Source organism: Coenobita brevimanus, chromosome 7, assembly GCF_032717465.1.
Source record: "Coenobita brevimanus isolate Jiangsu-jjx chromosome 7, ASM3271746v2, whole genome shotgun sequence".
NCBI classification, from domain to species: domain Eukaryota; kingdom Metazoa; phylum Arthropoda; class Malacostraca; order Decapoda; family Coenobitidae; genus Coenobita; species Coenobita brevimanus.
In genome coordinates, this window is record NC_136960.1 from 8,165,413 (window position 1) to 8,179,370 (window position 13,958).

At 43.0% G+C, this 13,958-nt stretch overlaps 1 protein-coding gene across 1 annotated transcript; it reads right to left on the reverse strand.

Moving 5' to 3' along the window:
• Positions 1–12,465: 12,465 nt before the first annotated feature.
• Positions 12,466–13,053, reverse strand: LOC145404831 (helix-loop-helix protein delilah-like). Its single transcript, XM_080276332.1, has one exon. The coding sequence runs from the start codon at positions 13,051–13,053 to the stop codon at positions 12,466–12,468; it is 588 nt and encodes a 195-aa protein (XP_080132458.1).
• Positions 13,054–13,958: the final 905 nt, after the last annotated feature.

Below are 13,958 nucleotides of genomic sequence, written 5' to 3' on the forward strand. Positions count from 1 at the left end.
TCGTCACCAGCTTCCCACCTACTGTGTTTTTATTTTTCTTATAATTCGCTTTTGTGACGGAGGTAGAGGGACACTTTGTCTGCTTAACGACCTTCCTGGGTGCCTTGATATTCTCACTACACTTACTGATTTTATTTGCACTACTGACCTTCTCTTTGTTAGTTCTTATGACATGTCTGACACAGTGTTCTGGTTTGGCTATGTGCGCATTCTCCAGGCACCAAAGTTCCTTCACGTCCTCTATATCCATGGCTGCAAAGCTGCAGTTATCGTTCAGCACTCTGGCAAGAGCATTTATATAATTAACAGCCAGCCTCAGCACCGCGATCTTTGTCAGCTTCTCCGCGTCAGCCCCAGAGAGGTCTGGAATTGCTTTCTGCAGCATGATAAAAGCATCGTTAATCTCCTTCATTCTGTTCCTCTCTCGGGCGTTGGCTGTCTTGCGCCGGTATTTGCTCAGTGGAGGGGGCTTCTGCATCTCTTTGGGCTCCCTATAATGCGCTTTGGCTCTGTTTTTTTCCGACTCTATTCTCTTTATGATCGATTTAGTCCTTAAGGCGTACTTGCCCCCATTCTTAGCATCCATATTCATCTCGATGTGATTCTTTCAGGTTCAGAACAACACAATATGGCGTCACACTGTAATCAGGCAACCTATGAGCAACACTATTTTTTCTTGATCTGTAATACTGAATGAGTAAAAAAAAACACACACACACACACTTCCCGGATGTGACCTCGTGGCTACACACGAAAACACAGAGAGAGTGAAAGAGAGGGAGGGAGGAGGGAGCAGCATTGACTCTCAACGAAGTGATGTTTGCTCGTGGTCGTTTGTTTAAGCTACCGGCTCGGCCATCCCTCTCACCTCTTCCTTCTCTTCCTACATCACCTCCTCTTCTACCTCCTTCTCTTCTCTCCGTCGTTAACAAACTTTTAGCCTTGAGCACTGACAAATCACTGCCAATAAAAATGTTCTTCACGTGTTTATTTCCATTTATTTACTATAGGGTGTAAGTTTTCCAGGTCACTCCCAGGTAATCACAGTTGAGAACCCTATTTTTCTTTTTTCACACTTTTCACTGTATTTCTTTACACTTTTACAATATTTTTCACACTTTTTTCGTCGACGACATTTACGCTTGGAAGTCCGTAAGTCACGCTAATGTACTGTATATGACAACGGTGATTTACATACAAACTCCAGGATTGTCCATTTTGAGATAATTTACGAGAGCACACTGAATTTTAGTTGGTGCTTAACCCGCGCCTCACACAAAGTAGTTTTCTCACAGTGAAATTACCCTAACAGTCTGGGGCTTCGAAGTGTATGTGCATATATGTGGGTTTTGTGCCTTGTTGGAATATATAGATTTGTATTTAAAGTGAATTTGTAGATAAAACAATAGACTGTGGATTCGTCTTTGTGACTGAAGGTATGTGTATATTTGTTCAGGTGTCTGCTTGAAAGGATTTATGGACTTCTGTTAAATGTAGAGTTGTGTCAGAAATGGATTTTTAACAATTTTTTTGACACTGGACCTGTTTTGGAAATTAATGGCTAGAAGTTGTGTGTATGTTGCTACTTCATCAAAACAGATGTATGGATTAGTGATAAAAACTGAATTTTTGGATTACTATTGCAGTGGTTCTACATTATATAGGATTAATGTTTGATAGTATGGTTTTTATATTGATTCTTGGATTGCTAGTGGATGTGGATTTATGTCAAAGGATTTGTTTGGTAATGGGTTTGTTAAAGTGGATTCCTGGGATTATGTTGGAGGCTATGTTATGATGGAAGTTGTGTGTCAGGTTCTAAAGGACGTGAAGTTGCGTTCTTGTGCTGGAAGTGGTTTTATTTCACAATGGAGTCGAGCATTTCTGTGAGAGTGAATTTTTCTACTTGGTTATGAGAGTGTTTGTGCCCACGAGGTGACTTTGTATCATATTTCTATGTTAAATTAGGTTAGGTTAGGTTAGATTAGATTAGATTAGGTTAAGAGTGTTTGAGATTACTTAATTTCGCAATGAGATATAGGATTTCTGTTGTAGATGGATTTACTGCATGTCTGTGGTTAAGAGTTAGTGTGTGGCCCTATTAGGTGACTCAGTGCTCTGTTGTTAGGTTGGGTTAGGTTATGTAAAGAGTGTTGGAAGCTGAAAGTAGAGGGATTTATGTTTTGATGAAGAGCGAGAGAGAGATGGTGTGTATGTGTGAGCCTACTGGGTGGCTGGATGTACTGGGTGGCTGGGTGTAGTGTTCCCAGGTGTCCGTGGTCAACTCCTTAGGCTTATGTTAGGGCCTCTGAGACGTGGCTATTTAGCATGTGGGAACAATTACGCTAATATCCATGTTATGGGCCTGGCCAGCCTGTAACAAGACCCCCGTACACTTGAGATACTCCTCCTGAAATATCTTGTAATGACACTGTTCAGGCATGCATTTATTCCCTCTCGTTAACCCCTGCAGACTGAGAGAGTACAAGCTTCCTCGTAAGATGTACCTATCTTCCCCGCTGGCCTGTAATGAATGGGTTTACCTGTGGGCTTAAAAGTACTTGACACTGGGGTAATCTAAGCACAGTACATCTATAAGTGGCTCTCTAATAGCTGCTTATATGTATATTACATAAACTCTAGTACAGTACACCAGTATACCTAAAAATACGTTCTGTATGAGTGTTCTTAAAGCCACGTGTAGTTACAGTCCACAGTAGCCTACATGAAATTACACAAAAGTACAATCAGGCACAATTCTTGAAGATAGTCTAAAAATACAGCCTAGCGCAGTAGATAAACGTAAACTTTAAAAATCAGTCTTAAAAGGTAGTTACATAGAACTTGTTACCATAATATGTCAAAGCCTTATATCTACGTGTCCCACCACACTGATGTCATTTAACTAAGCCTCGTTTCTCTACCCCCGTTAAATCCGACTATAACAGAGCCCCACTGATCACGGTCTTCATGCTCCTTCCTCGTCAACCCTTCTCCTTCCCTGAGGTGTTCTTTTTCGAAGGATGTACGAGGGTGATGGTAACAGGGGTGAGCCGGGTAGCATGAAGGACTTATAGGGGTTTATCAGTGGCTGGGTAGCAACTCGTTGCAGATAAAGAAGCTACCCCGCCAGGCCACGACAAAGCCTGCGGTGGGTCGGGACTGAGGTCGGTATGAGAGAGAGAGAGAGAGAGAGAGAGAGAGAGAGAATGGGAGGGGGTGAAGACAAAGGAATTGGAGAAGGAGAGTTTGTAGCGAGCCTCTAATCCCGTCTGTTTGTGGTAAGATATACCGTAGATCACCAGGTGCAGGGATTATGGGACGAAGTAAATGGGATGTTTCAGTTCAGTGAGAGGCCCTTTGATAGAAGGGGACATGGGTGGTGCTGTGAGTGGTGATGGAGGTGGAGATTTTGTGGAGTCTCCGTATATGACATGTGCTACGGACGAACTGGGGCGACGATGGGTATGGAATGTGGTTGCAGGTTCTTTCCTTCCTATCCTTTCAGTTGCACAGGTATATGATTTGTATAAAGCTTGTATTTTTCACATTATTATTCACTGTAGCCTGTTTGTTAAATACCCTGCTGCTGTAAGACTCACGGCAAAGGGAAGAACGGAGAACCTAGTTCAGTGTTATCAGTGGATCATGTTTGCTTGAGTCTGTCTTAATCTAGTTTGTAATATGTCTAATACCTATATTACTTAGGGAAAAAAGCACGTAATGATTGTTACTGAAGGCACGTAAATGTTTAGCAGGTGTATGATATGAAGGCACGTATCACTAGCAGCTGTATAATATGAGAAGGCACGTAAATGTCCAGCAGGTGTATGATATGAAAAGCCACGTAAATATCTAGCAACTCTACGAGACAAGAAGACATGTAAATATCTAGCAGCTGTATCAGAAGGCACATTAATGTCTAGCAGTGTGACTTAGATTAATGGCACGAAAAAAGAGTCCCAAACACAAGCCAGACAATGTTTAGGAATACTTGGCCCTGTGAGGAGGTTCTGGGCGCAATGAGGGGACGTGGAGGGTTGAAGGTGGAGCATTAGGTGGATGAGGACAAGGCTACACCACCCAGGAGTTCCGCTGAGACGGTACTGCCACTCCACGCGCTGCTGACCCTCCCTCACAGTCACACAGCTACCATCTCCACCAGCTGCAGTACACAGGCGCGCGTTTCCACTATGATCTTGTGCTGTTTTGTGCTTAGTCACCACATTTCTCAACCCTTATTTCCCTTACTGGTTTTGTCTCAGTTATTCTTTATTTTAGCCCTCATTTTTATTTTAACAGACTCGTTATTCTTCTGCTGTCACTTATTTCTGCTGATTTCTGTTCTTGTTCTGTTCACAGGTCTTTTCCTCGCGTGTTTCTCTGTTGCTGTCACTTGTTGAAGGTGGATGCTCTTGTTATGAAATTCGAATCTTTTTTTTCCACTTATACACTTTATGTTTAGTATTTATCTGGCCTGTCACTTACTGCAGCTTGATTCTACTGTCCTTAACAAAACTGTGATTCCCATTCACTTTTCTGCCACTTTTTCAGTCTCGATTCTACTGCATTTAAAGATAATACTTTACGCAGTTGCTATGTCCAGCTTGTTACACTTGTCTTTAAAGCTATTCTATTCTGAGGAACTTGATTTGATAGATTTAGGCAAATTGTTTCTGTTGTTTTTAAAGCTATATGATTCTGTGAGGGGTAGAATGAGAGTAATTTTCATTTCGAGTCTGTTGTCTTTAAAGCTAAATCACTGTGAAACGTAGAATGGTCGCAAATTACAGTTCTTGTGGTAGATAAATAAGTAGTTGCTTCTAATCTGATACTCTTATCTTTAATGCTATATATTTTTCACATTAATGTTTAACTGAAAGCTCTTTAAATCTTGCTGGACGTGAACTTGTTGCAGTAATTACGGCGATTATTTGTCTTTAAAGCTATAGATGTTTTTCAACCATGTGTTGTCTTTAAAGTTGTGTGTATTCCAGTGGTCTTGTCTTCCTTAAAGCTTATATATTTTCTGGCTTGATCCTCTTCTTTCTAAAGTTATCAGATTCTGCTGGACGGGAACTGGTAGCGCCCCCGCCGTCACAGACTGGGAATGGGGTGGTGGAGGAAGCAGAAAGAGGGAGGGGCAGATTAATGGAGAGAAGGAGGAGGAGGGTAGGGGGACTGAGGGAGGGGATAGGAGGAGGGGAGGGGGCTGTGGTCATGCCTGAACCTGCCCGTGGGATTGATTTTAATGGCCTCCCTCTTTAACGATCCGCACCACAACAACGACGCACCTCAAGACCTTGAGAGAGAGAGAGAGAGAGAGAGAGAGAGAGAGAGAGCAGGGAAAGTGGTGATGGACCCTCAGATAGAAAGAATGGGAGGGGGGGGAGGGTGGACGAGAGAGAATGACTAGGGGTAGTGGTGGTAGTGGAGCCTGATCTCTTGTTCACCTGATACCGCAGTTAATAATGAAAACGAGGTTCATAGCTCAAGACAAAGAATTTAGTACTGTAATCAAATCGAGTGAGACGTTAACTCACTGATCATTCACTCCGTTAACAGATTTCTTGTTCACTCGATAAAGCACTCAGTCTTAAGGTTAACTAGGATATTAAACGGATTTTGAGCTCATTTCATAAAGCTTTTTAGTTATCAGAATGCAGTATGAGTTGGCCAAGATTGAACTCATTTGTTTTTATTCAAGATAATTCATTTAGTCATCGAATGAAGTGGATACTTAAACTGTTATTGGCTTTTGTCTCCAGGGTATGGTTAGAGGAAGAAACTGGCTATTCTTGGTTCACTTGATAGAACACTTATCAAATCAGGTGGATCATTAAGCGTACACTTTATTTTAGTTCATAATATGTGAGTGGAAGGACCAGACCCACTTATCTAAGACCACTTGATAATCCACTTAGTTATCAAATCGAGTGGAACATTAAACACTTCTCAATGCTCACTGGATCAAGTTTTTCGTTATCAGATGATGTGAAGCGAGAGATCAAAGGCACTTATCATTTGTTATCTGATAGTGCCCACGAGTTTGATAGCACAAACTTACTTGTATTAAAAAATTGAGATCGACAGAATATTGATTAAAGCTTCAAAGTGGATATATTCTCCTTTCCAGTTTTGTAGTCGTTCCTGAAGCGGTCGTGGTGACTTAGGGGTCGTGTTAGATGCAGCTGAGTTGTTACGTGAAGAGGTAGGTAGCTGGTCGTGATAGCTTGAAATGTGGTGTGGGATGCAGCCAAGTCGTTGTGGTCGTCGTGTGAAGAGGCTTTGGGTACTAGTGGTAGTGTTGACGTGCGGTGTCGTCTTGGGTGCAGCTGGGTCGACGTGGGATGCAGCTGAGTCGTTGTCGTCGTCCTACCGTGCGAGGAGGTAGGTGCAGCTGGTCGTGGTAGCTTGAGTAGTCTTGTGGGACAGGTGAAGTTGTTGATGGATACAGCTGGTCATAGGTAGTTGCTTAAGGGCGTTTTAGAAGTCATGCAGCTGAGTCGTCTTGTCGTAGAAGGTGGTAGATGCAGCTGCCTTGACTGGAATGTACAAGAAGCAGCAGCTGAATCGCTGACAGGTACACCTGGTCTTGTTGGCTTGGGATGGCTTATAGGTTGTCCTAGTAGGTTGTGGGGTCGTAGGAGGTCATGCAGCTGAGTCGTCTTGTCGTCCTGGCTTGGTTGGTGCGTGGGTGATGCAACGAGACGAGACGAGAGAGTGAGAGAAAGTGATTTTTGGTTCGGCTCCAAGACACCGGCACAAACTGGCACCTGAAAGGAGAGCATGGAAGAGCATCAGACCCACGGCGAAGATGAGAGAGAGAGAGAGAGAGAGAGAGAGAGAGAGAGAGAGAGAGAGAGAGAGAGAGAGAGAGATTGTCGTGTGTGTGTGTGTGTGTGTGTGTGTAACAGAGAGAGAGAGAGAGAGAGAGATTGTAACTGTGTGTGTGTGTGTGTGTGTGTGTGTGTGTGTGTGTAGATATCTATATATATATATATATATATATATATATATATATTACGTTTATAGATAGATTGATACACTGATATAGATATAGCTGAATAGAAAGATACATAGACAGATAAAAATGTATGTATGCATGTACCGGTATGTATGTCTTGTCAATATGTGCTTTGTGTATGCTGGCCTCGCAGTCCTCGTACGAGCCGTGGGAGACTTGGGCAAGCACTTGACATGAGCATACAAACACTACGAGTATACGACCATATCAACTAGTAAGGGATTTATACTTCAGACGCGGCTACTTGGGATGGAGTTCGAATTAAATATATATATTAAGTTACTGATTTATGTGTGAGAATGGGATAGCAATGGTACTGTAGCTTAGATTAGGCTAGAAATAAAGCAAGGATGTGTCCTGACTCTAGCCATTTTGACACAATATCTCACTCCAGTCACCCTTTTAAGTCACCCACAAGCGAACCCAGATGCTGGAATAGAAATTCAGCTCCGTCTAGGCGGTAAATTATTAAATCTCAGACGTCATTGGATGAAGAGGAAATGAAAAATGAGAGTGCGTTTAAGTACTTGGGTAGTGTGATGAGTAAAGATGGAAGTTCCGAGGGTGAAGTACTTGAAAAGGCACAACAAGGAGGAAAGGTTGCTGGTTCCTTGAAAGAAGTGATAAGAAACAGGGAGGTGAGCATGGAAGTGAAAAATTACTACATGACAGTACTGTGATACCAACGTATGGAAGTGAAGCTTGGACCTTGTTGGAGGAACAGAAGTCAAGAGTGAGAGCTGTGAAGATGAGTTATTTGAGAGGAGCATGTGGAGTCACATGGAGAGACAGATTGACAAATGAGCAAGTGAAGGATCGTTGTTGTGTGGATGTGGATGTGATAGGAAGCGTTAGGAGAAACTCACTGAGGTGGTCTGGACATATGGAGAGGATGGAGAGCGAGAGACTGACGAGAAAAGTGTATGTGAGTGAGGTGGAGAGGGGGAGAGGGAGGGGGAAGCCAAGGATGAGAAGGAGGGATGGAGTGGAGAGGTGTATGAGAGAAGGGGGAAGGGGTGAGCTGGCAGCAGGTCAATGAAATGGCGGGGGACAGGGCGACATGGAGGCGATTTGTTTGTAGCCACCCCCTACGGGATTAAGGCGTCTGGCAATAGATAGATGGATAGACGTCGTCTTCACGCACAATCAAAGAATGAAATGACATTTCCTAGAGCTACAGTACGCTAATGACTGTGCTGTCCTTGCACATACATAGAAGCCCTGCAAGAGTCACCATCGTCTCCAACATAAAACAAGCAGTGGGGCTCTAAATTAATGCCAGTAAACAGAAATAATATCTCAGAAAAACAACCAAGCAGAGCTTCTTGCATAGATAAATGGCAGCAATGCAAAACAGGTGAAGAGTTTTACCTACTTTGGAATTGTGCTCACAGATAAACAAAACATTGATGAAGAAGTCCTTGCCCGAAGCAGCCACCCCCCAGCCTCTTTTGGACATCTCAGATCCAGTCTTTGAAAACACCAACTTGGGAATCGAGACGAAGGTATCAATATATAGGGGGGCATGCCACTCCATCCTCTTATACGCTATTGAATCCTGGACTAGTTACCAGCGTCACATCAAACAGCTTGAGGCTTTTCACATCTGATGCTTACAGTGCATCTTAGGACTCATATGGGAAGATAAAGTCCCTCACTCACAAAGTCTCCAGTGGGTGAAGTCATCCAGCATAGAAAAAATGCTGGCTAAAATGCTGCTGAGATGAGTCGGACACGTGTTCCGCAACGAAACCATGCTGGCTAAAAAGAAGCTGCGATGGGTCAGACACGTGTTCAGGGTTGGACACGTGTTCCAGCATAGAAGCCATGCTGGCTAAAAAGCAGCTGAGATGGGTCAGACACGTGTTTCAGTATAGAAACCATGCTGGCTAAAAAGCAGCAGAGATGGGTCGGACACGTGTTTCGCATGCCTGAGCACCGCTTTCCCCTCCAGGTTCTGAATGGCCAACTCCCTGCAGCATGTCGCGACCCAGGGGAACAGAAAAAGAGACATAAAAATCATATAAGAACAACCCTGAAGAAATGCAACATCATACCAAAAGTTCTTGAAACCAATGCCTCGGACAAATGTCGATGGTGAGCCCTCTGCAGCGAAGGAACTATTCATCTCGAAAAGCTCGGAACCTGGCCAAAGAAGAGTGTAGACAACGGAGGCACAACCAAAACAGAGTTCTCCCAGAAACTCGGACATGACATGCCGACTGTATGGTAAAGTCTGCTGATCCAGAATTGGTCTGCACAGTCACACCCCTTTGGTACCAAAGACAATGAGAAGCATTGTACCCTTGTGGGTATAGTAGGCTTCGTCTTCTTTAGCAGGACAGCTTTCAGTGTGTGTGTGTGTGTGTGTGTGTGTGTGTGTGTAAATGAGAGAGAGAGAGAGAGAGAGAGAGAGAGAGAGAGAGAGAGAGAGACTAGAAATAGTAGTACTAGTGTGGTGTGGTCATGTAAACAGTGAGAGTTGTGATGCACGGAGATTTTGATGATGATAACTTTTACAGATTATAGATATATCAATTGTTATAAGTGATAAGTAGAAAGAATACTGGACAGGCATAAGAAGTGACAGATCAGTCATTGTATCAGCTAATTCTAATCAGTAGTGTAATATACTTATGGCAACTGGAGAACAATATGGCAGTTTGCAGTCTGGTCACGTCATAGTCTTAAACACGGCAACATGGCACAGAGACTAGCATCAAAATATTGCCCATATTACTAGCAAGGCCAAGTACTCGCAAAAACATTTCCTGTTTATTTTTTCCTAGTGTTTTAACTTCTTCCCTCCACCCCACCAAAGAAACAAAAATCCACGGCATTTTAATACTTTTTTGTATTTCTCCTTTCTTTTCAACTATCTTCAGAATACTGCCTGAATTACGAACAAACTTGAATCCAATTATTCTCAAGTCCTCTTTTTTCAGTTTGTGTTGAGCTTTACATTGCAGTTTTTTTTCCTCCACGTTTCTTACTGATATGAAAAGTATTATGAAACTCTAAGTGATCTTAACGCCTTCAGGACGTCATATTCGTTTTAATCGTGCTAGTCCAGTGCTACAGTATCTCCTGACGATTTTGTTCAGGTTTAAGTTGGAGCACCTTAACCCACCAGACCACCAGGCACCCAGTATAAACCATCCGTCCATGTTATTTGCAGTCAGAAGCTTAACTCTTTCAGCTCAGCCACTTTTTTTCTGATTCTGTTCTTGCTATCACCCGACCTTCATTAACCCATCACTAACAGACCGATCTCCCATACTGAAAACAGTCGTCCTGTCGCAGCTAGGTAAAAATGGCGTCGTCGTGCTGAAGGGGTTGAAAGTCCGAATCTGTTCTTCCAACTTCCGTTCTTTTAAATTTCCAAGATAGATTTTTTTACCCCTTTTCTCACTAGCATCGAAATCTTGTCGAAATTGCTGAAAAAAAAAAAAAAAAAAAAAAAACTGTGCCCATGTATTCTAAATATGTTTCCAGTTTTTTCTTAATGTATGTTACAACTTATATATATATATATATATATATATATATATATATATATATATAGATATATATATTTATTTATTTATATATATATATATAGAGAGAGAGAGAGAGAGAGAGAGAGAGAGAGAAGTTTTTCTTCATCAAAATATTGGACATAATACGAAAAAACTTGGGGCCAAGTTATTCATAAACTCATTATTTTTTTTTTTTATAGTGAATGCCAAATATCTTTTCCCATACGAAATTTCCATTATAGTTATTTTTCTGCACCTTTTCCCCACTTTTTCCTGCTTGCATTTGGATGGGCAGGGGAGGAGCCTTATGTTTTGCTTTTCTTTTATTGGACTCAAAGAACAGGTAAGATAGTTTGACCCTACCGTATAGCATACAGCCTCATAAGGATCAGTAGTAGGACTCCCTCTGTTTTTCTTTCCGTAGACAGTATCGTCATAACCCATCCAACAAACACATCCCTGTATCAATACATCAATACAGTATTTGTTGGTGTTCACTAACCATTTCCCACTCACAAGCAGATACCACAGATCTGTGTCAGCCTAGAAAATCCATAAAAAAAATCAAAAGGTGTGTTTCTGGTTTCTTTTATTAATTTCTTGAACCCGAGAAGGTCATTTTTTTTCTCAGTCTTGCCACATCCAGACGATTGATGAGAAACTTAGGAAATCACTCGTATTTTGAAAACTTACTGAAGGTTATATTTAAACCATTTAATTTGCAGAGTTTGACCTAAGTTTAATATCATAATTTGCAACGAGTGACTAATTTTTCTCATTCATCAGATAAACATCAACTCCGTATCCTACTGCTCACAACAAGTAGCCTCGAAAGGATCATGTAGGTCTGCTTTTGTCTGCTTTCCATGTACTATCAGGGTCAGAAAGTCGCTTAATATTCCACCTGCATCTGCATCACACTTTGGCCATGTCAGTCGCTTTCCTCTTCCATGAATCATAACAGTGAGATTCATCTATAGGCAGAGAAACCTACCAAAGCTTCTCCCACCTTAGGAATATTAGCCATAAAAGAGAGGTAAGAAATTGAAAAAATGAAATATTATGCGAACTTTCCTCCCCGATCGTACTACCTACCGTCAGTCATACGGTCACAAAGATACTACAAACAGCATAAGCACATTTATTTTTTAATATAAAATATCGATAACGTACAGGTTAACACTTTTCACACTTAACAGTGTTTTTAGATTTTTTGTTATTGCCATTACTGGCCGTCATGAGGCCTCAATAATTGGTAAACCGGAAGGAAATTATTTTAATTGATGATGTTGACGGCTTACGATCAAAATAAGCAACGTCACATGTAATATAGTTCATAGTTTTCAGCATTTTATTACTAGGAGTCTAACTTTAGCAACTGTATGGCACATTCAAAACTGTTTTCATTATATCACACTGATGACCTACATTTTATTCGAGAAACCCTTGACTTCACACGCAGCTTGGATTTTAACTGTAACTTAAAGTCACTGAATGTTCACCAGTAATAAATATTGGCACACATAGCAGGTGAAGTGCTAGCAGACGATAAGAGTCCTTTAAAGTTTCATTACTGTCACTAGGAATCACCACTATCATTATCATCATCATCATCATGTTCCTTCAATCAAAGACTAGATGGGATGAGAATTATACACAATGTTGGCACGGTGAATGGACAGGCACTGTTGCTGTAAACGATGCACTGCAAGTCGTCCTTAGAGATGTGGTTGAGCTGTGGAGTGTGCCGGAGATAAGGTAGGGTGTGGTGGAGATATGATAGGGTGTAGTGGAGGCATGGCAAGGTGTGATGGGATCGTAGGGTGTGGTGGTATGCTAGTGTCGTGAACTGTGCTGGGCACGTGACAGTGGAGTGCGGTCTGCTGGAGGTGTTGTAGGGGTGTGATGGAGTGTGGAAGTTCAGGTAAGAAACAACGTGCCCTTTCCCTCAGCCTCCAGCAACAAGTGGAACGTGTCGTGGAGAGGTAAGGCCGGAAGGTCGTAGAATACATCTATAGGGTCATCTAGTAAACAGGAGTCGTGGGAGAGCAGATCGTCCAAGTCAGTGGGGGAGTCTAGGGATGGGAAGCAGGGCGAGGCAGGTTGAGGCAGAAAGGATGAAGCTGTGTGAGGTAGGAATGGTGAGGTAGAGTGAGGGTCAGCATTGAGAACCTCACTGAGAGCCCTGATATAGTCCACAGCCAGGCGCAGCGTGGTGATCTTGGTCATGATGGTGGAGGTGCTGGCTTCCTCCACCTCCACAGCCTCGGGAAGTACCTGTCGCAGAGTATCGAAGGCCTTGTTGATCTCCTTCAAGCGGTGTCGCTCCCTGGCATTGGCTGTCTTTCTGCGGTATTTTGACAGTGGCGCTGGTTGCGATTTGACCTTAGCTCCCCGTGGGGTCTTGGCCACCTCCTTCTGCAGCCTCTTCACCATCCTGCGAGGCCGCAACCCATATTTTTCTCCCTCCCGCGTCGCACCTTCGTCCGCGCCCTCGCACCGCACCATCACACAGAATCACACTCTACGTGTTTCAAAATCACCACACCACACCACTCCACTGATCACCTCGAACTTTAAAAGTCAATGAGGTGTGTTGCCTAGATCACCACTTACTACACCATCGAAGTCACCAGTTTTCATTTTTATAATTTCTTATTGTATTATTGAAGTCAACCGGGAAAGAATCTCACAAGAAAATATTTGCCTATGTATGCTCGTGTCATCCATACGCTTAGAAACTGGGGCATGAGAAGAGTCAGGGAGCCGCATGCTGGTGCCTCACCCTGCAGAGACATGGAGGTGAGGAGAGTGGTAGGATGAGGTGAGGAATGCTGGTGTCCTGGATGCTGCTAGCAGGCTCACCCCGCCTCTACTACTTCTTCCCCCTTCGATGGAAATATGTTGCCAAATTAGGAAAATTCTCCTCTCTTGTGGCTACCAGCAACTTCTTGGAAAAACCTCACTTCCTCCATGTATATCAACCCCACACAGGTATTCCAATAGCAGGTGCGAAGTTTGGCCAGATGGTTTCTGCGTTAGAGGAGATGGGGAACTGTGGCACGTGAACGCCAACCCAGGAGACAGAGCGGTGCACACCCTCTCTGGCCAGCCGCCCGAGCAACACTGAGGTTCGGTTCACCATTCACCTGCAGCTCCCTCCAGACCAAGATCCACTCACACCAGGTCAGCCAGCCAGGCAATGTGTGTGTGTGTGTGTGTGTGTGTGTGTGTGTGTGTGTGTGTGTCTATCTGTGTGTGTGTGTGTGAGAGAGAGAGAGAGAGAGAGAGAGAGAGAGAGAGAGAAGAGAGAGAGAGAGAGAGAGAGAGACAGACAGACAGACAGACAGACAGACAGACAGAAGTCTAGTTACACTACTGTAGGTGCTTACTAGTACAGTATGATGAACACA

What these genes read in the sequence shown, in the direction of transcription:
- LOC145404831 (XM_080276332.1), bottom strand. Translation starts at nt 13,053, where the DNA reads ATGGTGCGGTGCGAGGGCGCGGACGAAGGTGCGACGCGGGAGGGAGAA.